Source organism: Euleptes europaea, chromosome 8 (genome assembly GCF_029931775.1).
Source record: "Euleptes europaea isolate rEulEur1 chromosome 8, rEulEur1.hap1, whole genome shotgun sequence".
Lineage (NCBI taxonomy): Eukaryota > Metazoa > Chordata > Lepidosauria > Squamata > Sphaerodactylidae > Euleptes > Euleptes europaea.
The window spans coordinates 51,581,069-51,606,600 of NC_079319.1; the positions used below are offsets into that span (position 1 = coordinate 51,581,069).

A 25,532-nucleotide genomic window follows, 5' to 3' on the forward strand; every position below is an offset into this window, starting at 1 on the left:
TGCAGCCTCACTTAAGCACTTAGGTTGGACCCAGCCAGATTTTTTACTCAATTTCACTTAATTCCCCTCCTTACAGCTCCCAACCCAGTTGGCTTTTGTCCACGCTGATTCCATGATCCTCCAGCACTGCCATTTGATAGTCAAAGGGGACCTCTCCTCCCTTTCTCACCTCATTTTAACTTGAATCTGATGAAAAGGAGTTGATTTATAAAAAGCACAGTAGATTACTAATCAATTAAGATAATCATTGGCCATAAGTTAAACAACAATGATCACTATTCATTTCTGTGCAGAATATAATATACTTTGGGGTATAAAATGTCAAGTTATTATGGTACTGAGAAGTTGCAGAAATTGTTATGAGTGACATACTATTTTTGAGGGTGCTAGATCTCTGCTCATCTTTGTTTTTCCTCTGCAACTTATATTTGCAAATGAGGAAGCTTGTGTTGACCGTGACTTGCAGCACCAGTTACATGATAATGCAACCAACACAGTGAACCCATTGTAGGCTCTGAGAAATGTCTTGGGAGATGAAAATGTTAATTTATATCTTGGCCAACACAGTCGGGTTTGTGAAGAATTACGTGGGGTGAGAGCATGTGTGATTAAATTTGAAGAATGTTTCTGCTCTGCATAAATAACTGTTTTGAGTAAGAGTATGTCCCAATTGAGTAAAGACTTAGTACTGAATGATTATTTAAAGGAACATTAATATTGGAGTGGTGAAAAGAAAATGTTCCTCACTCTTTCAGTACGAATACAAGATGAAATGCAGCTAAGAATATTGGTTTGGAAATGGCCTAAGAAATCGTTTGAAGCCAAGTACCTAATGAAGTAGGTGCTCTGGGACTGCACAATTTCAGACCCCATTGAATAGTCCAACATGGTACAAAATTAGTTTTGAGTGGTAAGGCTGTGGGTTGGAGTATAGTGATGACTACCAGATGCAATGGTAGCTGCTACATAGACAGCTTAGAAAGCTCATTAGACCAAAGAATGAAGGTCCATCAATTGTTTGCTGTGATGGCTAGATGAAACCTTGTTCAAAGGCAGTGCGCCTCTGAATGCCATTTGCTAGGAAGCAACAACAGGGGAATACTTTGGCCTCTGTCTACTAACTGTAGGCCTTCTAGAGACCTCTGGCTGGCCATAAGGAGGCTGCTAGAGTATATAGACGATTTGTTTGATCCAGCCAGGTTACTTGTATGTCCTTATTGTGGGAAAGATTAAGAGATGCTGATTTATCTAGGGTGGTTGGTGTGTTGTGATTTGCAGTCTAAATTAGACCTTAATTCTGGATATTCCAGATGAAATCGTGTTAGTAAGACTGTTTCCTTCTACATACACCAGTATAGTAAGACATTAAATCATTTGCACAAGATTAATTTTAATCAGTTTTGTACTTACCTTTCACAGTCAGCTCTGTAATTCTTTGTTTTTGCTGTATTGTACTTGTTAAACCGAATTTCTAATGTATAGAGCACAATTGTTAGAACAATAAAGGGCAACACTTGATATGGGTTATATGGTCATGGTCAGATTCAAAGAAATTAAGCATTTGTGATATGGCTCGTCAGCATCCACCTGGCTTTTGCTATCTACATCTATGCTGGACACACAATGACACTGTTCCCTGATTCCTTGCAAACAGCATTTGCAGGTCATGTTTTTAAAAAACATCTTACAGCATTTTCAGCTACTTAGCCAATTTATATGCTTATGGGAAAATTTCTTATTGCAGTTCTGTACTGGTTTAAAAAACAACTAGTTTTTAATCTATATTTGTATATTTTAATAATTAATGAAACAGTATTGAATAATAGGGAATATCCTTCCAAATGTTTGCTGAAAAAAAGTGTTTAAATTATAGGAACTGAGTAAGAGGGCCAGTTTTTCATCACAATCCCAGGATCTTCCCTGGTCAATCACAGCCAGTTTATGTAAAGTTAGTGGGGGTTTTGCCCCCACCGTACATCACTTTACATTGAATCTAATTTGTCAGGTTGTCCACTCACCCAGTTTGGAGAGATCTGCTGGGTGGTCTTTATAGTACAGCTTTCACCATCCTGAATGATTTGGTGACATCTGCAAACTTTCTCACTTTACTGCTCATGCTCAAATATCCAATGACTTACTGTAAGTAGCAGCAGTCCCAGTACAGGTGCTTGAGGTTACTGTGCTGGTTCCTTCCTCCACTGTAGAGCTGTAAAACCCACAGGAGGAGTTGAATCGTCCTCTTATCCCATGAGTAAGGCTACTCTGGAGCCTTCAGTGAGGACCTTTGTTAAAGGGTTGTTGGAAATCGCTTGTAATGTCTACCAAATCATTCTTATCCGTATTCTTATTCTCTTAAAAAAAAAAACATTAAAAGGTTGGTGAGGCAGGACTTTTCTTTGCAGAAGTCATACTGCCTTTTCTCCAGCAGGAATTGTACCTACTTCAGTACAAAAAATTTTTGGGGAGAGGTTTTTCCTAAGATTCATACTGTGGTTTTTCAGTGCCTGGCCCCATTCATGTATTCTCCAGAACATTTCTGTTTGGGAGTGCTGCACAGCTGAAGCAACATTTGAATCCCTTTTCAACCTAAGCGTACCGCATTATATCAGAAGTATTAATGTTGTGCCACACATTCCACGGGGGCTGGTGTGGGGCTGATAGGTCCGTGTGTGATTCAGTGCAGCTATGTAGGGATGGACGTCAGGTGGCCTCACTGCTGCACTTGTGTGGAATTTCAGCCTACACAAGTTTTTTTTTTTAATGCATCACTGCTGAGGGAATATTAGAATTGGGATGTTACCATGTCAACATGCTGCTTTCTGAGCACCTGATTTTGTATGGTACGTTTAAAACATCTTTTTAATCGTAAAGGGAAGAAGTGGGCCTTGCATTGCAACATCCTTTCTGATAGGGCACCCGTATCTGAGAACTTTGATGCAGGAATTCAATTTCCAGGACAAGAAACGCAGGGATGAGCAATTCTGCTGCTGAATTTCAGCCTGGAATTTAATTCTTAGGCACATAGTTCCTGCCCCAAAAAAAAGGAGAGAGATGACATTAAGATGATAGCAATTTAATTTCATCTAGGGGGTTAGGATGCAAACTGGAAGACCAATCGGCTTGTCCCTCTTATACAGGGCCGGTGCCAGGCTTTTTTGGCGCCCTGGGCAAGGCTAACTACTTGTGCTGCAAACCAATTTTCAAAAGCAAATGTCTTGTAGAAAAAAATAAAAGCACAAAACTTGAAATTGCTCAAAAAAAAATTTTATTGCCCCTCTGGTCAGTTCTGCGCCCCTTTGAGGTCTGCGGCCTAGGCGACCACCTAGTCCGCCTAATGGTAGCACCGGCCCTGCTCTTATAAGAGAATAAAAGGAACAAATAGACATTGTGTTACAACAGGGCAAAGATCTGGCTTGCTGCTTGGTAGCGACTGCATTTAGGACCCAGCAGGAACGTCGCAGTCAGCAATAAGTTCAGTCGCAGCCCGGGATGGCAACTTCAGCAAAGCGTTGGGTATCCCGTTTCTTGATACATCCGGCGGCTCCACGTCCTCCAGGGATACTCCCCCCCCCGCCCCTGCCCCTGCCCCTGCCCACTCCCGCGGGTGCCGTCGACTGCTGGGAAAGAGCGAGGCAAACGGGTACTGTGTTTTTAAAAATAGCTGAAGTTGCAGGACGCAACCCCTGGCAATCGTGCAAGCGCAGGCAGGCGCCTTCCCCGGGACTGACGGTCTTGACGCAGGCTGGGGACCCAGCTCGTTTGCTGAAACCCTCCTCCTGCCGGAGAGCGGCGAGCCTCTCGCGATAAGCCCTGCAGAGAGGGGTCGGTGCAGCAGCCGTAGCAGCAACCGGGCGCGAGCGCGGGGCGGTGCGCTTTGGAGCCGCCGGGCGAAGCCCAGAGGGCGACGGAGACCTTGCGGCGTTGCGCGCGAGGCCAGCGATTGGGAGGGACGCGGCCGGGCAGCGTCGCGCGCCGAGGAGCAGCTGCCCTGCGCGGCGTTGTGTGCGCGCGTGGGTCTTGGTGTCAGTCAAGGTGAGAGGAGACGCGAAGCGGGTGCCTGTGCTAGGGGAGCGAGGCACCGCTTGGGCGAAAGAGATGGAGGGAGAAAAGGGCAGGAGGAAATTTGGCGCACGTGTGAGAACGGGCAAGGCTTTTTTTTAAATTATATATATAAAAAAATTGTTGGTTTTATATAGAGGATACAGAAAGGAAAAGCATAGGGTAATCTATATCCGTATGCAAATCAACATGGAAATAATTAATACATAGATCAACAACCGAGTTGCTAATAAATTCTGCGGGCTACGTTCGACCATTTACGGTTTTAACTCAACAACTAAGATACTAGCTCTTTCTCTTACATTTTTGAAGCTACCTTTAGCTCTATTTGGTTCTATTCAGCAATAAATTTTTGTTGTCATTTTCTTAGCCTTAACCTTCTACATACCAACAGGGCAAGGCTTTGATTTCGTCCTGTGAATTTAATTAACCCATCGGAGCTGTTTCCTAACCTAGGAACCGTTACTGATATTGATATTGTGTGGCTGCTTAAATGGTTTTCCTTGCGGTTGAAAAGTTGATAGCGCTGGCTCTCTTCCCACCCCCACCCCTTGGCTTTGGGATAAGGAAAACTTTTTTTTTCTTTGCCTGAGTACAGTGATCTTTTAAATTGCCTCTTTGGTCAATAGGAAGGAAAACTTGAAAAGTCCACTGAATGTGTTGGGTGTTTTTGTTGTTTTTAAACCAGACTTTTCATTTGCAAATTAAACTTCAGTAGAAATTACTGGTATGTATGGGGTATAGTATGGTGTGTATGTTTTTAAGTTGATGTGAGTTTTCCACTGTAGCAAGTACATAGGTATGTGTAAACAACCTGGTTTGGGTGTATTGGTGCTAGACTCTAAAATTAAGAGTATGCACAAGCTTTAAAAACTCTGTGTGTATAATGAAGACCTTAAAATTGATCCTTTGGATGTCCAAGATGTGAAAGAGGGCTCTGATGCACTTAAGACTAAAGATTGAAAATTGACTGGGGGAAGGGGGCTTTACAACTGCAAGGAAGGATAAAAGTATGTTATATTACTAGTGAATCTTATTAAACCAATATGCTTTAAAAGCAACTCCCATCAACATCAGGGATACCTATAAACAAATGTGCTTATGGATCAGGATGGGTAGCCATGTTAGTCTGTCACTAACAGTAGAAAAGAGCAAGAGTCCAGTTAGCACCTTAAAGACTAACACAATTTCTGGCAGGATATGAAGAAGTGAGCTGTGATTCACAAAAGCTCATACCCTGCCAGAAATTAGTCTTTGAAATGTGCTTATACTGGAGCATCCATCTGAATAATTTCTGATTATTGGTCTTGTAGATAAAAGTTCCTCTTAACCGCCTTTGAGTTTTTAAGAAGTTTGTAGGCAGTAATAGTTGATCAAGCTTGGTCTACAGTTAACATTGTTTTTGACAATTGCAGTGTGAGAGGTAGTACTGATTTCTAATTGTACCAGCTATTGAATCATTTTTAAATGTTAGCTCTCTTAATGGCTACTGGCTATGATATTTAAATTATAATGGCATGCCTTTGAATGCCAGCTGCTGTACAGAACAGACAGCAGGGTGAACTACTGCCTTCAGACTTTGCTTGGGGTCTTAAGGGCATCTTGCTGGCCAGTGTTGGAGGTAAGATGCTGGAAGAGATTAATCTTTGGTCTAAATGAGAGAGCCAGCGTGGTGTAGTAGTTAGGAGTGGTGGACTCTAATCTGGAGAACCAGGTTTGATTCCCCACTCCTACACATACAGCCAGCTGTGTGATCTTGGGATAATCACAGTTCTCTTAGAGCTCTCTCAGCCTCACCTACCTCACAAAGTGTCTGCTGTGGGGAGAGGAAGGGAAGGAGATTGTAAACTGGTTTGATTCTCCTTAAAGGGTAGAGGAAATCGGCATATAAAAACCAACTCTTCTGATTCAGCTTGACTCTTCTGTTCTTCCAAGACTGTCTCACTTTACACATGGATTCTTTACATGTCTATATCTTCTGTGTAGAATGCATACCGCATTATATTTGCCCTAATAAATGGATTTGTGGGAAATACGTCACAGAATTTACGTATAATGCAACTGATGTGCATTTGTTACATATTATGGTGTGAGTACGCAGGAAGCAAGCTTCCTGTATAGAAGTGATCAATGTAGGAAATCTACTGTGTGAAGGGGCCTTTTCATTCATTGTGTGTGTCTGGAAAATACAGAATATTATTCTTACTGCGACATATTTGGTTTATTGATTAAAATATTTGTATGCCACTTTTCCTGCCATCAATGGCAACATGTATCTAATGGTTAACTGGTTTGTCTCTGTGTGGGTGATGAGCGCTGTACAGCAGGGCCACCCATAGGGAAGATCTCTACACTCTTGGAGGGCACCTTTGCTATGCGGAAAAATATAAATGAACCTAAAGAAAAGGACTCCCCCTAAAAAAAAAAATCAATACACCCTGGTAGGGGCTGAAAATGCTTCAGGAACACAGAATGTTGAGGGCAGCTGAACCGAGCGCAGGGAGTTCAGTTCAATTTTATTGCATATGGCCAAAGGCCATGTATTACAAAAAATAAAACACTATAGAGCTGTATGACAATCATTAATAAAAGTTACATATTAGTAACAAAGTAAAAGCTTTATGGGTATGCTTCTCTAATCCCCTAGATTTTATCAAAATACAGCCCATAAAACATTATTAAACAATTAACATTCAGAGTTAACTTGGGCTTAACTAACATGAAATAAACAACAAGCTACTCATGCCAAAAATCGACTCTGTGAAGTAAAGGAAACCCAAAAAGTGAGCTATCAAGCCCAATATGGTATTAATCCCGGGCAGTAAAACACTGCTAGATAGAGTTCACAAGTGTAATTAGGAATGCCCACTTTGCTTCTCACCAGCCAATATATTTGGTCCCTGCATTTAAGAGCACAAGCTATAAAGGAAAAAATGGGGAGGGGAAATCAGCTTGCTCAACACCCAAGAGTTTAGAAAATCTGGGTAAGATGGGATTTCCAAATTGTTCTTGTGGATCCTCAACATGTACCATTCTAAATGTGAAATCATTCCCCTGTGCATAATATTCTTTCCTAAAAAAACTGTTTAAAGTGCAGCTGCGCACTGCAAACTACTTTTTTTCAAATATTTTAGATAGTTATGTTCTGAAATCTTGCCTCCTTGCTTTCTCGAACGTTGCCTTCAACAGATTTCGTTCCTGCACTGTTTTTCTTGTAAGCTAAACAACATGTGTTATAAGACAGAGGATGGTGTTTACAGTACCCTGGAAGGCCTTGCAAGAGTTATTCCAAGCTTGTATGGAAATCTCTTAAGTGGAGTCAGAACTTCCTAGCTTTTCTGGGGTATTCTGTAGACTGTAATAAAACGTTGAGAGGATAAAGCGGGCAGGGGAAAGCCATCCCAAATTTTGTGCACTGCTTTTATTAGCCCAATTTACTGTGGCCCCCCACATATTGCATATCACCTCTAAAGCAATTTGAGTGTTGTATGCTTGCAAGAACAGATCTTTTATAACAGCATAATCTCTGGAAGATATAGGAGCACACAGTACTGGCTTTTGGCTATTATAGTTCCTTTTCTAATGGACCCCTGCCCCCCCCCCCAAGTCAATATATTGTCTAGAATGAGACTGTTGTTTTTCGCTGTTCTTCTGCGGCTTGAGAAATCAAACATGGCTGGACAGAAACATGGGCAGTGATAGCAGAAAGGGGCAAGGTTTAGAACCCCCCCATTTTTATTAATATTGAACAAGAGGTTGCCTGTCTCCTGTTCTCTACCAGAGCTAATAGCTGGGGGTGGGCTGGGAAGATAGTTTGCATTGGGAGAAACTGCTGTTGCCACATCTTCACCCCACTTCACTGCTGCCTCCTGTGTGCTGGCAGATTCAGAGTTTGCTCAGTACCTAGAACTTGCAATCCACAAAATGGCAGAATAGCAAGCAAACAAAAGCCACTGCTACTTACGAAGGAGATTGAGACTGGGAAGGGCAGCCATGAAGGAGCTAGAAAAGATTCTGAAGTGTAAGGATGTGTCACTGGCCACCAAGGTCAAGTTAATTCATGCCATTGTATTTCCTATCACTATGTATGGGTGTGAAAGCTGGACAGTGAAGAAAGCTGACAGGAAGAAAGTAGACTCCTTTGAAATGTGGTGTTGGAGGAGAGTGTTACGGATACCGTGGACTGCCAAAAAAACAAATCAGTGGGTTATAGATCAAATCAAGCCTGAACTGACCATAGAAGCTAAAATGACTAAACTGAGGCTATCGTACTTTGGTCACATTATGAGAAGGCAAGAGTCACTAGAAAAGACAGTCATGCTAGGAAAAGTTGAGGGCAGCAGGAAAAGAGGAAGACCCACCAAGAGATGGATTGACTCAATAAAGGAAGCCACAGCTCTCAATTTGCAAGACCTGAGCAAGGCTGTCAAAGATAAGACATTTTGGAGGACATTGATTCATAGGGTCACCATGAGTCGGAAGCGGCTTGACGGCACTTCACACACACACACACACTTACGCAGCATCAAATCCAAGTCCTCCTCCTCAAGCCAGTGAGCTAGAATTGTGATTGGTTTAAACAGCACTTGGGAAAGATAGACTAACCAGTGCATTCCTTTCCGGTCACTTGCACATTGGTTGATGTCTTGAAAACTCCCCCTTATCCTGTGGACCTTCTTGAATACTAAACCAAACAACCAAATGTCACAATAATGGCTAGCTCTGATGTTTCCAAATAATTACCAGCTCTTATTATCATAAGTATTGAGAATTTAATACTATCAAACGTATTGAGAATTTAATACTATTTGAGAACGGGGTATTTGAAATCTGGTTTTTGATCCGTTAATACCTGGATTTGGATCCCTGCTGTTCAACTGTTGCAAATAAATAGTTTGAACTCCATGAGATGCAAACATGAAAAGTGGCTAGTAGAAAACAGATTCCGGACTTGGTCAGAACAAGTAAGCAGTATTTATTTTTGCCATGTGATTACATACTTGGCAACTAAAATCAGATAAAATGCACTTAAGGCTCTAGAACAGGGGTCTGCAAACTGCGGCTCCCGAGCCGCATGCGGCTCTTTGGCCCGTTGAGTGCGGCTCTCCGAACTTGGTTCGGAGCCCCTGCTCTTGCACCCTCTCGCGCCGGCAGCCGGGCTGCGGAGCCAGCGCGCCTGAGAGAGAGAGCAGGCGAGCGGGCGTGCTGTCTCTCCCCCCCCCCCTGCCGTGGAGAATGGCCGGGTCCCCCTTGCCCTCAATGGTTGGGAGTCTAAAGCCTCCCCTCTAGCTGCGTGATTGCTGGGCGGGTGGCTCGGCGGTTCCTGCCCCCCCCCCCCCGCTTATCAGCAGTTGGGCGGGGCAGGCTTCCTTTGGTAAACCTGGCCTCCGGCTGAGTCCCATTGGGAGGCCATGTCTACCCACTGGCTTTCTTGGCGGTAGACCTGGACTCCGAGGAGGGGGAAAAGTCCCCCTTCAGAGGCCAGGTCTACCAATTGGCTTCTATGGGCCTCCGGAGGCCAGGTCTACTGCCAAGAAAGCCAATGAGTAGACCTGGCCTCCCAATGGGACTCAGCCGGAGGCCAGGTCTACCAATAGGCTTTTATGGCAGTAGACCAGGCCTCCAGACAAGGACTCCAGACGGGGAGGGGGAAATGGCAGGAACTTACAATTTAATTTTTATCAATAAATAAGATCACTATTAAGTATGATATCAAGATTTATTCAGTGTACCTATAGTTTAATTAAGACTTAAAACTTTAATTAAAGTTTATTAAGTTAATAAACAGTGTACCTACCTATATAGTTTAAGAAATTTGGCTCTCAAAAGAAATCTCAATCGTTGTACTGTTGATATTTGGCTCTTTTGACTAATGATTTTGCTGACCCCGCTCTAGAATAACCAATCTATGATTAGAATCTCTACTGTTTTATGTATACTTTGGAGGATTTTATCCCTTTATTCCAGTTTTTAATCTCCACTACATCTTTTATCTTTTGCATTATCAGTTCATAACTATTTATGTATATATTTAATTACAATTTTTGGGGATATTTGATGGTCTATGACTACAACTAAAGTATGTTGTTGTTGAGGGATATACAACCAGTTATTTACATGAGAACAGCCATAGCCATATTCACAATCCCTAGTGGCCATAAGAAGGAGATCCACAATCAACAAAATAGTTGTGATTGTCCTGGCTGCTTTTATGAGTTCATGCCAGAGGTTTTCCCAGTGGGCACATATCAAAGTAAGTGTGTGAAGAAAAGGTGTTCCTCTTTGTGTGAGCTGGTCCTTGGTACAGACCTTGATAAACAGCTATTCTGAATTAAAACTAGGCTGCTTGGCCAGCATTTGAGTGAGAGGATAGCTTTTTATGAGCAGATGCGACCCAATGAAGTGCTTAATTTTGATTAGTGCCCAACACCATTCTTTCAAGAGCAATTTTAAATCTTGAAATTGAAAATGTGCTGTCAAGAGTGAATTCAGAACAGGTTTAAATTAAGAATTACAATATTCCCCTGTAAGAGAAAAAGGAGCAGCTGCCATTCCATTCTAATCTGTCGCCTCCTGAGACTGGTTTTCATTTAAAAAAAAACAGCATTTCAGAAGCACTAGTCTGAATTCGTTCTTCCATGACCTTAGGAATGTTTAAGTAATTAAATGTTCATAAATGATTCAAATAGTAAAACTGTGATTTAACACAATTACTCTTCTCCAATGCCCTCCTGTTCCTCATTCTCAGAAAACCCTGGTTTCCAATTCTGGTTTGCTAGCAAGCTATGGCTTGCTGTGAAATGCAGGAGGGAATCAAAGTATGAAGGGGAGGGGGGAGATGCAAACTCAAGGCTTATTCATGTAACCTCATACCACAGCTTGAGCTAATGTTATCATCTGATAATGTTTATCTGATAATGTTATCAGATAAAGTATGAAATCCTTTCTGTTCAGTTGATTCCCCCCTTTTTATAATTTAAGTGGAAGTCATAATTCTTAAAAGGTTTCCTTACTCCCTAAGACAACCATCTTTAGGGGAGTGTTACTTTCTCCATGCATCTTAATGCATGTACGTCAGAATTAACAATGTTTTTTGGATCTAAGCTTCTCTCTTCAGTGTTCAGTATATAGAAATTTTCTAAACAGGGCATATGTAGCACACTCCAGGGCTATTTCAGGTCTTCTCTTGTGCCACAGTCACAATTCAAACTCAGGGCCGCCCTACGCACCTGATAATGAAGTCTGGGAAAAATTATTGGTGCTGCAAAACCTACATGTCTGTCTTGACTCTAGCCCTGTTCACAAGTTACAGTGAATGCACATACGCTCCATACCTGTGCAGACAACATATCTGCACAGGGACGGAGAGCAGGCACGAGAGTGCTAGGTTTTTTTCCCTATCATCTACTATAAGTCAAGGATCACAATTTAGTGGTCAGTGTTGTTGAATGTGTTTGAGTCGTAGTTGTTCTGTATTAATTAAAACCAGTTCAGTTAAATTAAATACCTGTTTCTTTTCTTCTCTTTGTCTCTCTTTGAAGGAAACTGTTCATAAAGTAGCTGTAATATTTTTCTTTGGAATCCCTGGGCAGAACAGGACAAAGTGAACAAACTTAGCAGACAGCAGGTAGAGAAGAGCCCTTAATAGTATGCAGTGGGTTGGGATGCTGAGGTGGTGGATCCTAGGTATGAGAATTGGATTTTACAGCTATACAAGAATGCCCCGCTTTCATTTGCTGATGTGAAGAGGATATGTAAATACTGTCCTGTATAGAAACAGTTTGATCCCAAGATGTCCTTGCCTTGTGTGAAGAGAAAGCACTTCAACTCATATAATGGGGGGGGGGCATGATCAGAGATTTCCTACACTATTCCTAAGGATCCTTCTAACCCTCAAGAACTGCTTTTCAAGACGGCAAGAGATAGGTAAAGGTTGTGGGGTCATTTCCTAGCTGTTCCTTGTCTGTCACATACTGGGAATCTTCTGATCATCCAGCCTGTATCTGCCTTTTCTACTTATTACAGTTATATCTACTTAGAAGACAAGTGAGAGGAAACAGTGAAATGAATGGATCAAAATGCAACTTTAGACTAGTTACTCTAGTCTAAGGCTTAAATGAGAGTAAATCTGCATAGGATTGCACTTTAAGTGGGTCACTTATTAAAAGTGAAGGGCTGTAATTTAGTACAGAATTAAGTGTGCAGGACGGTGAGGCTTTTTTCCCCCTCATGAAAAGGAAAGTAAATATCCATGATGATACTTAGGTGAAAATCCTAAATATTGTACTTCAGTAATGAATACAGTAAGTCACTTATAACATTTATAATTTTTGACTTTGGCAAATAATATTACCATGTGATTTTTCCCCTTGTACATTGAAGAGCAAACTTTAATTTGGTGTGTATGGTTGGTCATGAATTGAGAAGTATAGAATTCAATATGGCTATGTTATATTTGATTTATTTATGTACCCTCTATAGCTTGGGGAGTCACTTTTGCTCCACAGTGCCTCTATAGCTCTGATTAACCTTCTTGACTTGGTTCTTTTGTGAAGGCTGTACACTTGTTCACATAGTGCTAAGTTTTTTAGAGATCTAGTGCCAGGCTAAGACTTAGTTGTTTTTCCCGGCTTTTTGGCTAGCAGTGATATAACATTATTGGTTTTAATTGGTTGCTGATATTGACACATGTAATGTTTTGATTATTTCTATGCCTGTTATAGTTGATTTTGTTGAATTTTTTAGGCGGAATGCTCATCTGTTTTAATTTGTGTATTATGCTGGTAGTTTTTAAGAAGGTGTTGAATTTTATTTTGGGATTTGCCTTCAGTGGTATCAGTCAACAAGGGAATTATATAAAATTCACTATTTAAAATGTTTATATTATCTCTGTAACAATGAAGATTTTTTTTTAATTTGTAAGATTCAGTGTGCTTTTAACATTTTGTTGAAATGTGACGAGAGCGGTGTTCAGAGTGTGCTTCTGCAGGATTTTGGATTATTAATACTGCTTGAGCCTATTGTCTTGTAGGCTACTAGTCTTCAGACACCAGAAATATTAGTGAAAATCATTGTGTTTTTAAAAAAGGGTACTTTTTTGTTACAAGATGGCCATGCAGTATAGTTGCAGCTTTTTCTATGCTGTTGAAAATCTAAACATATGCTCTATTGTGTGCATGAGGTCTTATCAGGTTGGACATAACAGAAGTAGGTTCCAGGGTTAATTTAGGGTCTGAGAGCGGGAGATCTGGAGTTGGCTTTCCTGCCATCTGGAACTGGGAAACCATCTATCCCAGAGTTAAGATTCTCCCCACGTGTTTGCCGTTGAGTAAAGATCACCGAAGAAGCCGTGGTTGATACTTATTGGCCTACAAATTATTTATTGTGGCTCAACATTTCCTGTGTTTAATCCTCCTAGAATTAAAAGCCAGATTGGTTTGCCGTACTTCTGCTTTTAATTCTAGGAGGTTCTAATGCCAGTTGTGCCACAATAAATACATTAGTGTTTAAGTAGCTGCTGGATTCTCACATTTAAGCTGCCTTAGTTGTGCTATTGTCAGCGAGGGCACCCAGTCGGGCCCCGGATAAGCAAGCTCCGTGTTCTCCCCCCCCCCCGTCTCGTGGGAAAGTCTCTTCAGTTTGAGAGGAAGGGGCTAAGGCCAGAGGCTGTAACACTTCCACTTCAAAGCCTTCCTATTGTAAATCAACTATCTCTTCTCAAGGTGTCAATTCTGCCAGAAACCTGGCACCTCTAGAAGCTTGAAAGAACACTGATGTTTTTCATTTCAAAGATTACGTGTAATCAATTCTAGTGTGTGTCCCCTATAAAGATAGCCAGTATTTTCCCATTCGGTATTCTGACCTTAAGTTTGTATAGACCTACTGACCCGTTTGCTTTCTTAATAAAACTTTAAACTCTCTGCAACGTCTGGAGTGAAGTTTACTATTACTGAGATGCAACGAGGTACTGAAGTCTGACAGCTATGGTCTCAAGTTCATTTTATGAGTTACACAAATGCATGATACATGATGAAATGCAAAGAATATTGAAAATTAAGTTTGTGTTGGATCCCAAAAGCATATTGTTAAATAGCTTACCAAAAAATTTGCCAAAAATATACAATGAATTATTTAGGTACATGGTGACAGCAGCAAGTGGAAAGCAGAGGAGCAGCCAGATTTAACTGGATAAATAAACTAACAGAATATGCAACTATGGCGAAATCAACATCTTTAGTACATAATAGATCAATCTCTGAATTTTATGAAAAATGGAATGTATTCTTTAACTATGTGGTCAAAAATTAATAATACAAATAGAATGTAAAAATTTAAGTAATATATTATTAGATATGAAAATACAAAGAATATAGAGAAGTGTAACTCGAAGTCAATAATTGAAATGTAACTTCAAAGTAAGCTCCATTATAATGTAATAATTTGTATGTTTATGTTTATATGTTTTGTCTTGAAAAATAAAAGTATTTAAAAACAACAAAAACAAGAATTATACAAATGCAGTATTAACTGCATTGTAAGGTTATGCTGCCTTAAAATAAAATAATTGCATCATGCTTTAAAGCCTTTCTGTATGCTTTTTTGACATTTTAAAATGGGGAGACAAAACCACAAAGTAGGAGGGAAAACTTGCTTGATGTTCACAATCCACTTCTAAGAGCTTGTTGGCATACTTCAGTTGCAGACTGGAGCCCGTCCCTGAAATCGCTTTGAGGCTCACTTTCCTGAGAGATACAAGATTTTATTCATACATACTTCTGCTTATAGGTGAGGAATCTGAAACTAGAGCATGAGCAAGAGAAAAACAAGATCTTATCAGAAGCCCTGGAAACACTAGCCACCGAGCACCATGAACTGGAGCAGTCACTAGTCAAAGGATCACCACCTCTGAGCATCCTTAGTGAGGAACAGTTCTATGATGCTGTTTCAGGTAAGTGTGTGTGACACTGAAAGCCAGATCTGTGGTATGATGTGAGTTCTAAAAACAAAGTTCAGGAACAGTCTTGTTCGGTTTTGTAGCGTCAAACCACAGGTCCCTGTCCCAAGATAGTTACTAGTTGTCTGGCTGTGTTCTCATGGGACATAACCCTTTACCCTATTATCATCTCTGCTTTCGGCTATTTTAAAGCGTTAGTGGTTTTGCCCTCTTTGGGCTTAAATCCCTTCAGTGAGTCTAAATTTAAGTAAGCACTTTTTTTAATCATAATAAATCCAAGATTTTTTTTTTGCTTCAAAGCAGAGGACCCTTTAAGAGCTTATTGTATCCTCCACTGTAGATGGGGAATTAGGGTTGAGAGATCCATACCTTACTGCCACTGCATAAATTCATACATCTGATGAAGCAGGCTGTGGATCATGAAAGCTTGTGCTATCATCAATTCATCAGTCTTTTATTGTGCCTCATGGCTCTTAATTGTTTTATCTGCATTTGACTGACAGGGCTACCTCTCTTGAACCTTACAGTCAACATCCCCAAGCAAATGCCTTCTCGTCAGGATGCTACAAGCTGTTTGGAACATGATTAGGCCAATTTCTCCCATTCCTGGCTTCTTCTCTTTCAAGCTAATTTGCACCAACAGTACAGGACAAAAACATGAATGCATTAAAGCAAAAGATACACATCACCAGTGGTCCCAATTATGGTTAACATGCTGCCCTGTGAGCCATTCTGATCCCTTAACCGTAATAATCTTACTACTAAACAAATATTGCCATGATTAAGGGGATTGCATTTTCACTGGCCAAGTTTTGGGTGAAAGTGTTTTCTTGGTACCCTACCTCTGTCCTGCATCACTTTGGGTTTTATCTCCTAATCCTTAGTGCTGGACAATTTGCTCACTCATGTTCTGCCAGAGACTCAGTCTCCACTAGTACTAAGCTTTCACTGGACAAACGCTGTCATTGGTACAGCAGAAGCTACTTAGGTTTCAGAGCTCTGTAAGAGAAAGGTGTTCATTAGTCTGTGAAGGACCAGCCTTGAGGTTTGCTCATTGATCTTCACTTGTCTTGTTAGATTCAGAATCCGAAAAATCATTGAGTGGATTTGAAACTGTGACATCTTATTCATTAGACGACAGTGTGGACTCCAGTGATACTATAACATCTGACATGTCTGAAGAGAAAGGCTGTAAAAGTGGAGAGACTTTGTCAAATGGCATCAAAAAACGCAGGTAGGATTTTACTTAGTTGTCTGTGCATGGACTATAACCTTTATTACCATGTGAGACAAAATCCATACAGTGTGTTCCAAAGATAACTGGATGCTTGTGCCTTTTCTATTAAATATATGGGCAGAATAGTAGTCCATGAATGTTGACATTTCTTTTGCTAACATTTTTTTAAAGCTAACTACAATATTGTGATTGCACCATGGTACAAATTTAGTGCATGAATTCTTAAGAGGGCATGTTTTAACTCATTTAAATTTGTCTCATGGAAATCAATACTGTCTCTTGTTTCTTCATGTTTTTTTAATGTGTGCCTGTTACTGTCTTTTTTAGTTTCCAGTCACTTGATCTTCTTAGTGTTATTGTTATTTCTCAATGCGGCTACTGGCCAGATATTTCAATACAGATTTCAAATTTAATCAAAAACATTAAAAGCAAAAAGTTGTCTCAATTTGTAGACCAGCTTCCTAAATATTCAATATCTGTTCTTTAACTTTTTACATGTAAAAGAGGAGAATAGATCCTCAATACATGTAACAAATATCTTGTTTCTCAAGTTTCAGCGCAGGGACAACTTAATATGTTGCTTCCCAATTTAAACATGGTTTCAATGTAATCTATAAATGGCACTTGTTGCTCTGCATATAGATGGTGACCTCATTCATTGTTGTGGTTGGTGAGTGTGGGAGTTTGTAAGACCAGGAGAACTTTAAATGAATTGCTTTATCGTATGTGTTGTGTCAATCCATGACACAGGCAATCAGATGTGAGCACATTCTGTTCAAAGCAAAATATGTTTATCGCTGCTGTATGTGCATGTAAAGTAAGCCAATGCCTCAGCAATGATTGTGGTTGGGCTGAAAATATTTGGGTACCATCAGATTTTTAAAGGAATAAGCTTTTAGGATTTTCCCAGAGCTGCTTGTTATTTTATCAAATTGCTTATTTTTCTAATTCCGGTTCCCTCCCATCTTCTTTTATTGGAGGGGACGGTCCCATAATGTAGACCACTCTGCTTCAAGCCTGTTGGTCTGCACAACGTTGAGAAGAAGGATTGTTAGGATCCTCTGTCAAATGACTGCAGTAATTTTCATGCAAGGAAGTCACAATGAGCTCAATATAGTTTTAAGCAGAGGAAACAAAACAGAAATTTGGCTGGTTTCCACAAGGCTTGTTGTAAAACTGTATTGCCAAAATAGTAAACAAGAGTTGACTAGAGCCTCCAAGCTCTTATTTGTTCCCTGGTCCCCTGGTATCTCATTGCTTTCCACTACTGATGTCTCTCATTAGGCTTTTTGATCACCAGCTCTTCCATGTTTCCAGTCTTGTCCCCATTTACTTTCAGTCCCGTATTCATCTTTTATAGTCAGTGAAAATTTGGCTGATTTTTTAATGGATTTTTATGGTAGTGTTCTTAAACATAACAGGAGCACACTTTTGAAGGGGGGAAAAAGTATGCATGCACTTAACATTTATTATTTTCCGGCTCGCATATTTTTTTGAACTATATTGTAATATCTGACCTGTTAGCTGGCATCTTAGTGACACTTTGGGACTTGGTGTCTGCAAATATATTGATGCACAATGTCTGTCCTCTGGGGAAAACCAATCTAAATTCTGCCATGGAGCAAACTGTCTCGCGGGATGTAGCTGTTCAGTGTTGTCTTAGGATTGTTAGACACTGTTTGCTTATCTTGTCACAGGGCTATGGTACAGTTGTAATAAATGTATGCGGACCTTGTTGTAACCATTGTTTTTTGGTTGAGGCTTTTTAAAATGTTGTTTTTAATGTATTTATAATCTGCATGGGGGGATGAACGTACGTTTTATGCATGTATGTAGTACCTTTCTTAACTGATATAACTCTACAGCAGTTTAAAGTGAACATACTGTTATGCTGTGAATAAATATCTGTTGCGACACTTGAACTTCAGTTATATTCATATTGCATACCTAAAAGATAACCAAGTCAAGGCTTGGGACTGCATACGATTTTCCTGCTAAGAACATCTTAGGAGCAGTCTGTTTGTGGGTGGAATGGGAATGTGATCTGATGTTTATATTTGCTAATGGGTTCACATGCTTCAGATTCAGGCTTAAGTTCTGAATGATGATTGGGAAGGGGAATAAAGCAGGCCTATCTGTGCAGTATATATTGTGGGACCTATCACTGTATCATTTTTTCAAAGCCAAAATATCAAACTAGCTGGAGGCTTGCAACGAGATCTTGAAAGAACTTTAGATATTTCTGAAGCGCATTCTCTCTGCTGTTTCTGTTACATAATTCTCAGTGCGGTCCTAAGCAGGCTTTACTAACCCTGTTTACTTCAGTGGATATAGAAGGGTGTGACATAGCATAGTATCACACTATAAATTAATTAATTTGGCACTTTAATCATGCTGAAATCAGTTAATATCTGGAGTGAAAAAAATTGAGTAGGCAACTAAGATTGATAGTAATACTAACATGGGTAACTTTTAGATAACTTTTTTAAACCTATGAAGAGAATTTCCAGAGATGGCTGTTAGACTCCTATTAACTGGAGGAAATCTTTGGGTGTGTCCTGCACATTGTGTTAACCTTGGTATGCCAGTGTTAGCTTGTATCCTCCAAAACACCAGTAAGAGACATACAGATTTCCCCTGCATTCTTTTCTCATCCTGCAGTCCCTTTTGGTTCTCAGAAAGACTATTTCTGGGGTCATGGACCCCACATGGACAAACAGCTATGCAGAGCAAGAGTTGAAGTGGGCCAAGGAAGGGGAGTGAAATTACCACTGCCTCTTTCTCTTCCGTGAGAGGAGCTGCACTGACAGAAGAACAATGAGGAGGAGGAGGAAAATTGTCCCTCATTGCTTTTCTGTCAGTGAAGCTTTACTCACAAGAGAGAGAGATTTCACTCCTTTTCCTCTCCTCAGCCCCCCAACCTGTGTGGGTTGTTTGTCCTTGTGGGCTTCACCATCCTGGGAATAATGTTTCTGGGAGTCAAAACGTTTTGCTGGGGGTGGGTGGGAAGGAAGCGGGGAAAACCAGTTTTCCTTTGGTGCTTCATCACTTCCATTCTTCAAATGTTGTGAGCTGGTGGCTCCATCTTTCTTCTTCTTGATACAGGAGAAAGTGATACTAGGAGGCAGCATCTCTTCTTCCTAGTGAAATCTCTGAATGTGATTGGAGCTGAAACAGACGCACCCTTCTGGCTAATGATTCCATGCTATTCTAACACTTCCAGAAGATTGATTGTTTGCCTTAGCTTAAACAGCAGTTATCTGCCTTACAAATTGTGAATGGAGAAATGAGGGTGTCCCTCCTTCCCACCCCTTTTCCCTCCCCGTTATTTTCTGAACTGCATATTCACAATCAAATGATTGACAGGCACTATGTTTCTTCCTGTGCCCTGCAGCAGAAGGGAAGGGGAGGAGGAGTCAAGTATGGGGAACCTCTAGAAGGGTATTAATTGACTCTGGCTTTGGGAATCAGTCATGTTTGTGTAGCAGTTTAGAGTCTGAAGTACTATATTGTGTACTTGAAACCATGATCAGCTGCTTCACAGAATACTTGATGGGAAGGGTTTGTTGTATGGAAATCTGCTGGCCTTTCTCTAGTACTTTAAAGCTGGATGAAGATAAAACCGTTGTTGGAAGTTTTGACACCAAAGGGTTGAAGTCACAGGACTAAAACTGGTCCTGGATGGGTAAGGAGTGGTATGGAATTCCATATAATTCCAAATAATGAGCGGGAGGCCTGGCCACAGGATCAGTATAAATTCCTAGAGGTGGGCTTGAGGGGGGGGGAAATTATACACACAGTGGGCAATCATCTAATATATCTCAGCCATATGAATATTAAAATGTAATAATTTGAGAATGTCATTGTGTACGTTTCAGTCTTAAATACCAGTTGGTAAAGGGGATGCAATAAACCAATTTCGTATATTGTTTATTTATTTAATTTCTAAGCCTCCTAATCTCACCCAAAGAATCTTACCAATAAACCATGCAAAATACAATAACTTCTTTTTTAAAAAGGTTAATATAATATAAGCCCTAATCTGGATGGCCAAGGCTAGCCCAATCTGATCAGACCTTGAAAGCTAAGTGGGGTCAGCCCTGATTAGCACTTGGATGGGAGACCACCAAGGAAGACCAGGGTTGCTGTTCAGACACAGTCAATGGCAAACCTCCTCTGAATATCTCTTGCCTTGAAAACCCTATGGGGTTGCCATAAGTCAGCTGTGACTTGACTGCACTTTCCACCACTAATAAAATGCAAACAACTTGAAACTGTAGGTATAACCATCAAATGCTATGTGAACAATTGTGCGTTCTCTTTTATGGGAGGTTGACCTGGCCTGTTAATATTTGTTAATTAGGATAATCAGTGTTTTCCATCTCTGGAAATGTAGTTTTCTCATCTGCCCACATACAGTTGAAGAGTGCATGATTTTCAATAGCAAAGAATGCCAGGAACATATGAACAACTGGCTGATGTGATTTGATGAACTTATGCAGATGGAGATGGAATAGAAGCTGACTTGTTTGTAGGCCATTGATCTGGCTTAGTGAAGGTATGTGCAAAATGTAAAGGAAGCTCTGGTGGGATATTTAAAAGTTCACATATGGATTTTTAACAGTAACTCCTAACCTTGGGCTTTGGTGAACTTGCATCTTTCTGTAGGTATTCAGTGATACTCAGAAGCTGATGATATTTGTATAATGTGATTTCACATACGTTATGACATAGTGATCCTTACAACATCCCTAAAAGGTAGCTCGATATTATTCTCCTCCTGTTGTCAATGGAAGACTGGTTGAGAATGACTTCTTAAAGCACGTAATGAGTTTATGGCTGAGGCAACACTCAAACAGGAGATTTCCTGATTCCTTGCCCCAGCCTGAAAGCTGCTACCTTAGGATGTGCATGGGAGACAGCTTGAACCACAATATCATTAAGTTGATGTCCGTGGAAGTTGAGCTTCAAAAAAATTGGCTTACCATAGCACTTGAATTTTCCTAGAAAGTTTTGAAGGCCATAGCAATTCTTTAAAATGTAAAAAAATAAATAAAGAGGAAAGGACTGCTGTAAAAGCTTGATGTTTGCTGTAGTAATGTGGTAACTATAATAAGAACTTTATTCTTAAAGAAGGGTATGTGTGTGTGTTCCAAATTGTATTAAAAGCTGTATGAGCTCCTCAAGCATTGCTGGGCTTATAAGCTAGTGCCATCTTCTCTTTGGTAATAATAAATGTTTTTTTTTAATTTAAACTGAAGCCACTTTTTAAAAATACTATTGACTCTTTTTCACTGAAGCCGGTAGGCTTATAGTTGGCTGCCCTGTCAATTTTCAGTCACATTTCCTTTAAGTCAAATTGTTTTGGCTATTTATTAATTATTAATTTTGAAACTCTGAAACTAACAGTTTCACCCTGTAATGCTAATAATCCATTTAAAATAAATGTACAGATACATTTGCTTAAAGGGTTTTTAGTGTCATGCAAGTTGTTTCTGGAATGGAGAACTTTTGTCTTACTTGTGAATTCTCTTTCAGATATCCTGACTGGACATTAGCCCTAATAAAGAGGCATTCCTGTCAAGCGGAGTCAAAATGTTAACTGGATGCAGGCCTGCCCAGTGAAGGGACCGCCACTTCCAAACTATGTAGAAACTCTTAAAGGGGAGTGGGAGGGGAAAGAAAAATTTCTTTAAAATAACTTTTACAATAAATACGTATAGCACATCTGCACTGCATGTTTAAACCCGTTTAACTATTGTAACTTCTACCCAGGAAGAGAAAGTGATGATGGTTGACTTGGTTACAGATGTGCAGTATAGATATGCCCAAAGACACCTTCTTGTCTCATACTTGTTGATGCAGTTAATGAAGCATGAAAAACAGCCATCCCCCCCTAAAAACAAGATATGGCTGTTAAATTCAGATGACGTGCTAGAAATATATTTACCTTGGTCCTGTAAAAAGATGCCATTTTAAACATGTAATTGATTTGCTGTTTTTGTTGTCGGGGTGCAGTAGATTCTTTCCTATCTCCGGCAATTTAAACCTTGTTGCGGAAGACAAGCTTCTCTTATACCTGCTGGCTCTGGGCTCTTGGGTTGGTGGCTTGGCTCCTCCTGTACTACTGCATGGTGGATGAGAAATTTCAGATAATGAAACATGAACATTTGAACATGCGTGATGCACGCAGGTGCACATAGGTAGAAAATTAACTATCAGTGTTTCTTTTGCAACTTGCTCAAACTACTGTTCAGCCAGGATATCTGAGAGAATTGCTAGTATAGGAACAGTTGGCCTCTATCTCCTAACAGTTGGGCATTACCAAAGAACAACTCAGTTAGAGAAGAGGGACATATCAGTAGAATGTGAGATGGTTGATGAGGCTTAGAAAAGGCTAATGGATTGCTTAGTGAAGGTCCCTTGTAGGAAGGAAGGCTTCCAACGGCAGTAAAGGAGTACTGAGCATTGTGGAAGTGTTTGCTGATGGGCTTCTACGGGGCAGCAGGTAGTGATAAGAAGATCCCAGCAGATATCTCTGCTTGGGCTTTGCCTCCCTGTGTGTGACATGGGGCTTCATGCAAAGATGCCCTCTCAAGAAATGAAGACCCCAGGGGGTCCACTCCAATACACTTTGCTTCCTTAAGGCTGAATCTCTTTTCATGGATCCTGAGAAACACTTCTACGAGGGGTGTGGGTTAAATCTAGATAAGCATATACACGAGAAGAGCTACCCAGAGGAGTAGGAATAATCCTGGCTCTAACATTAACTATATTTTGAGACAACCTGGATTTGTTTCTGGAAGGGATTTATTTTTTCGATGGGCACCTGTCTAGTTTCAGTTGTGTTTCCGTGTAGCTTGAGAGGAAGAGCATGGTACTAGGGGGAAGTTTGCTAGCCTAGGATAATAAGAAATTGTGTTATCAAACCTAAATTGTGTCAGAGAATCAGCTTTGCATGAAGAAGATTCCATGTTCCTTCCCCAGCACCTCCAGTTAAAAGGACTGGATAAGCAATTATGTGAAAGACCTCTGCCTGAGCCTTCAGAGAGCAGCTCCCAGCAAACAGTACTGACCTTGATAAACCAATGGTCTGACTATAAGGCAGCTTCATGAGTCCATGTCCATAAATTGGAAAAATGTCATGGAACTGGTTCAGCTATACACACTTTCTTTGTCTTTATTTACTTTACATATATTCTACCTTTCTCTCCAATGCAAACCCTAAGTGACTTGCATTGGTTTTTTCTGTCTTATCCTCACAACAACCCTGTGAGGTAATTTAGCCTGATGGCATGTGACTGACCCAAAGTCACCCAGCAAGCTTCTAGAGGAGAGGGGGGATTCAAACCTGGGTCTCCCAGATCCTAGTCCAACACTTTAACCCCTACACCATACTTGCTGCTGGTGTATTCATGCAGGAGAACCTCAGGAACAATCAATCAGTAACAAGAAGCCTATATTAATTCTCCAATATATAGTATATAGTTACCTGTCAGATAGGTTAAAGTAAAAGTAATTTGCCTAAATCCACCTAATGCCCTTGACAGGTAAAAGAGAATTTGACCTGGGGCAGCATGTCCAGATCTAAGACTAAATATCATTTGCATTGGCCTGTAGGTTTTTTTTTGTTTTTTAAGCATTCTGCTAACAACTGTATCTTGGGCAAAACAAACGGATTCTAAGTTACTGAGATGCAGGCTATGTGCGGATAGCTGATCAGAGGTTTGGCGGTAGTGCTGTTACCTGTGGCGTGCATGTTCACTTTTCTCTGTTCCATTATGGGCTTCAGTCAGGCTGTTTTTGCGGGTTTCTGTGCTTCAAGCGGTAACTTCAGAAGGTTGCGATTAGCTTCCAGTGATTTGTCTAGTACTGCTATAATACCCATCTGCATTCTCATATGACTGTTGTGGGAACCTATTAATTAGATAGCACTCATCGAGACAAACTCTCCTCTTCTAGTTTTAAAACTGGTTTTAGAGCTTTCACTTAAAAAATGGGGGTGAAAGGAGCTAAAAATGGTGAGGGAGCTGTACAAGACTAACCTCAATGCCATTCAATAACATTTTCCCCTTTTATGTGGATTTGAGTAGAGCAACAGCTACTTGAGATTCAGTCTAGCCAATTCCATCATTCCACTGTGTTAGATAAGACAAGCAATAGCAGTTGCTCTGGAAAGTACTTAAGAGACTCACCCCTCCCACTCTGAAGATAGACTCTCCATTACATTTATTGAGCTCCAAGCATAAAGAAGGCAGCCACTCCCATTGCTCTTCGGAAAATATCATGGTGCTTTTTTCTTGCATCAAATGTTTCAAATATTGCTTTTTAAATTGAATTTTTCTTGGCCATAGCATGGGGTGGGGGGGAGAACCTTAAATACTTCTTAGGATAATGTCACTTTTTTACAGTTACGTCAAACAATCAATTTCTTTTTAATGAACCTCCCTTCTCCCCTCCCCCATGTCAACTTACGCACATTTTAAACTAGGCCTTCCTTCACAAAATGGAAACTAACTTGAGTGGGTCAACCCAACCATCTGCTCGCCTTAGTCTACTGTCTGTTGCCATGGGTGACAGTGCTCCTGGCAAAATGGGGTGTCTGAACTTACCACAGAACAAAGCAGAAGTTAATCTGACTACGCAACAGCACATTTTAAGGATTTGGAATGAGATCTGTTACTGTGGCTTGTGGATTCAAACAAACAATTTCCCAGGAACATTGTGGACCATGAATGTGAGGGAGAAGAATGGTTGGCTGTTAGAATTTTGTTTAGAATTTTGTTCAGAGTTCAGCTCTGTCAGTGTACAAAATAAAATCTGGAAACCTATTATTCAGGACTGATAATCGTTTTTGTCTTTTTTCCCTTCCCCTACCTACCAATCTAGGACAAGCTTGCCCTCTCCAATGTTTTCAAGAAATGATTTCAGTATTTGGAGCATCTTAAGAAAATGCATCGGAATGGTAGGTGACTCGTGGCTTATGAGAGAGATCTGTGTACACTGTCTTTTAAATGTGTTGCATGATGGGATGTGGCTGCTGCTGCTTCTTTTTTACTTAAAAGACTGGGATTGATGTATATGTAAGGATCTCTGAAATAAATTGGATGTGTATGTGCGTGCTGCTCTACAAAGCATTGCAAACTTCACTTGTGAAATCCTTTCATTTTCTATGATTCACTTAGGAATCTGTACAAGTCACTGACATCTCATTCAGTGATTTTGTTCACTGAAGAAAATATGACTAATAAAGGAAAGGTTTACTTTTTCTTCCCCCTCCAT

At 40.4% G+C, this 25,532-nt stretch overlaps 1 protein-coding gene across 2 annotated transcripts in view; it reads left to right on the top strand.

Moving 5' to 3' along the window:
• OSBPL1A (oxysterol binding protein like 1A) overlaps window positions 1–25,532 on the top strand; it is a 95,912-nt gene that overhangs the window by 42,894 nt on the left and 27,486 nt on the right. Inside the window, exons 1-4 of one of the 2 annotated variants that reach the window (XM_056854214.1) lie at window positions 4,012–4,032; window positions 14,845–15,007; window positions 16,091–16,247; window positions 25,140–25,215. In XM_056854214.1, coding sequence (XP_056710192.1) covers window positions 16,186–16,247; window positions 25,140–25,215 — 138 coding nt within the window. In that variant the 5' untranslated portion in view covers window positions 4,012–4,032; window positions 14,845–15,007; window positions 16,091–16,185. Of the gene's footprint in view, window positions 1–4,011; window positions 4,033–14,844; window positions 15,008–16,090; window positions 16,248–25,139; window positions 25,216–25,532 lie in introns of those variants that run through there. The other variant, XM_056854213.1, reaches the window with a different exon arrangement.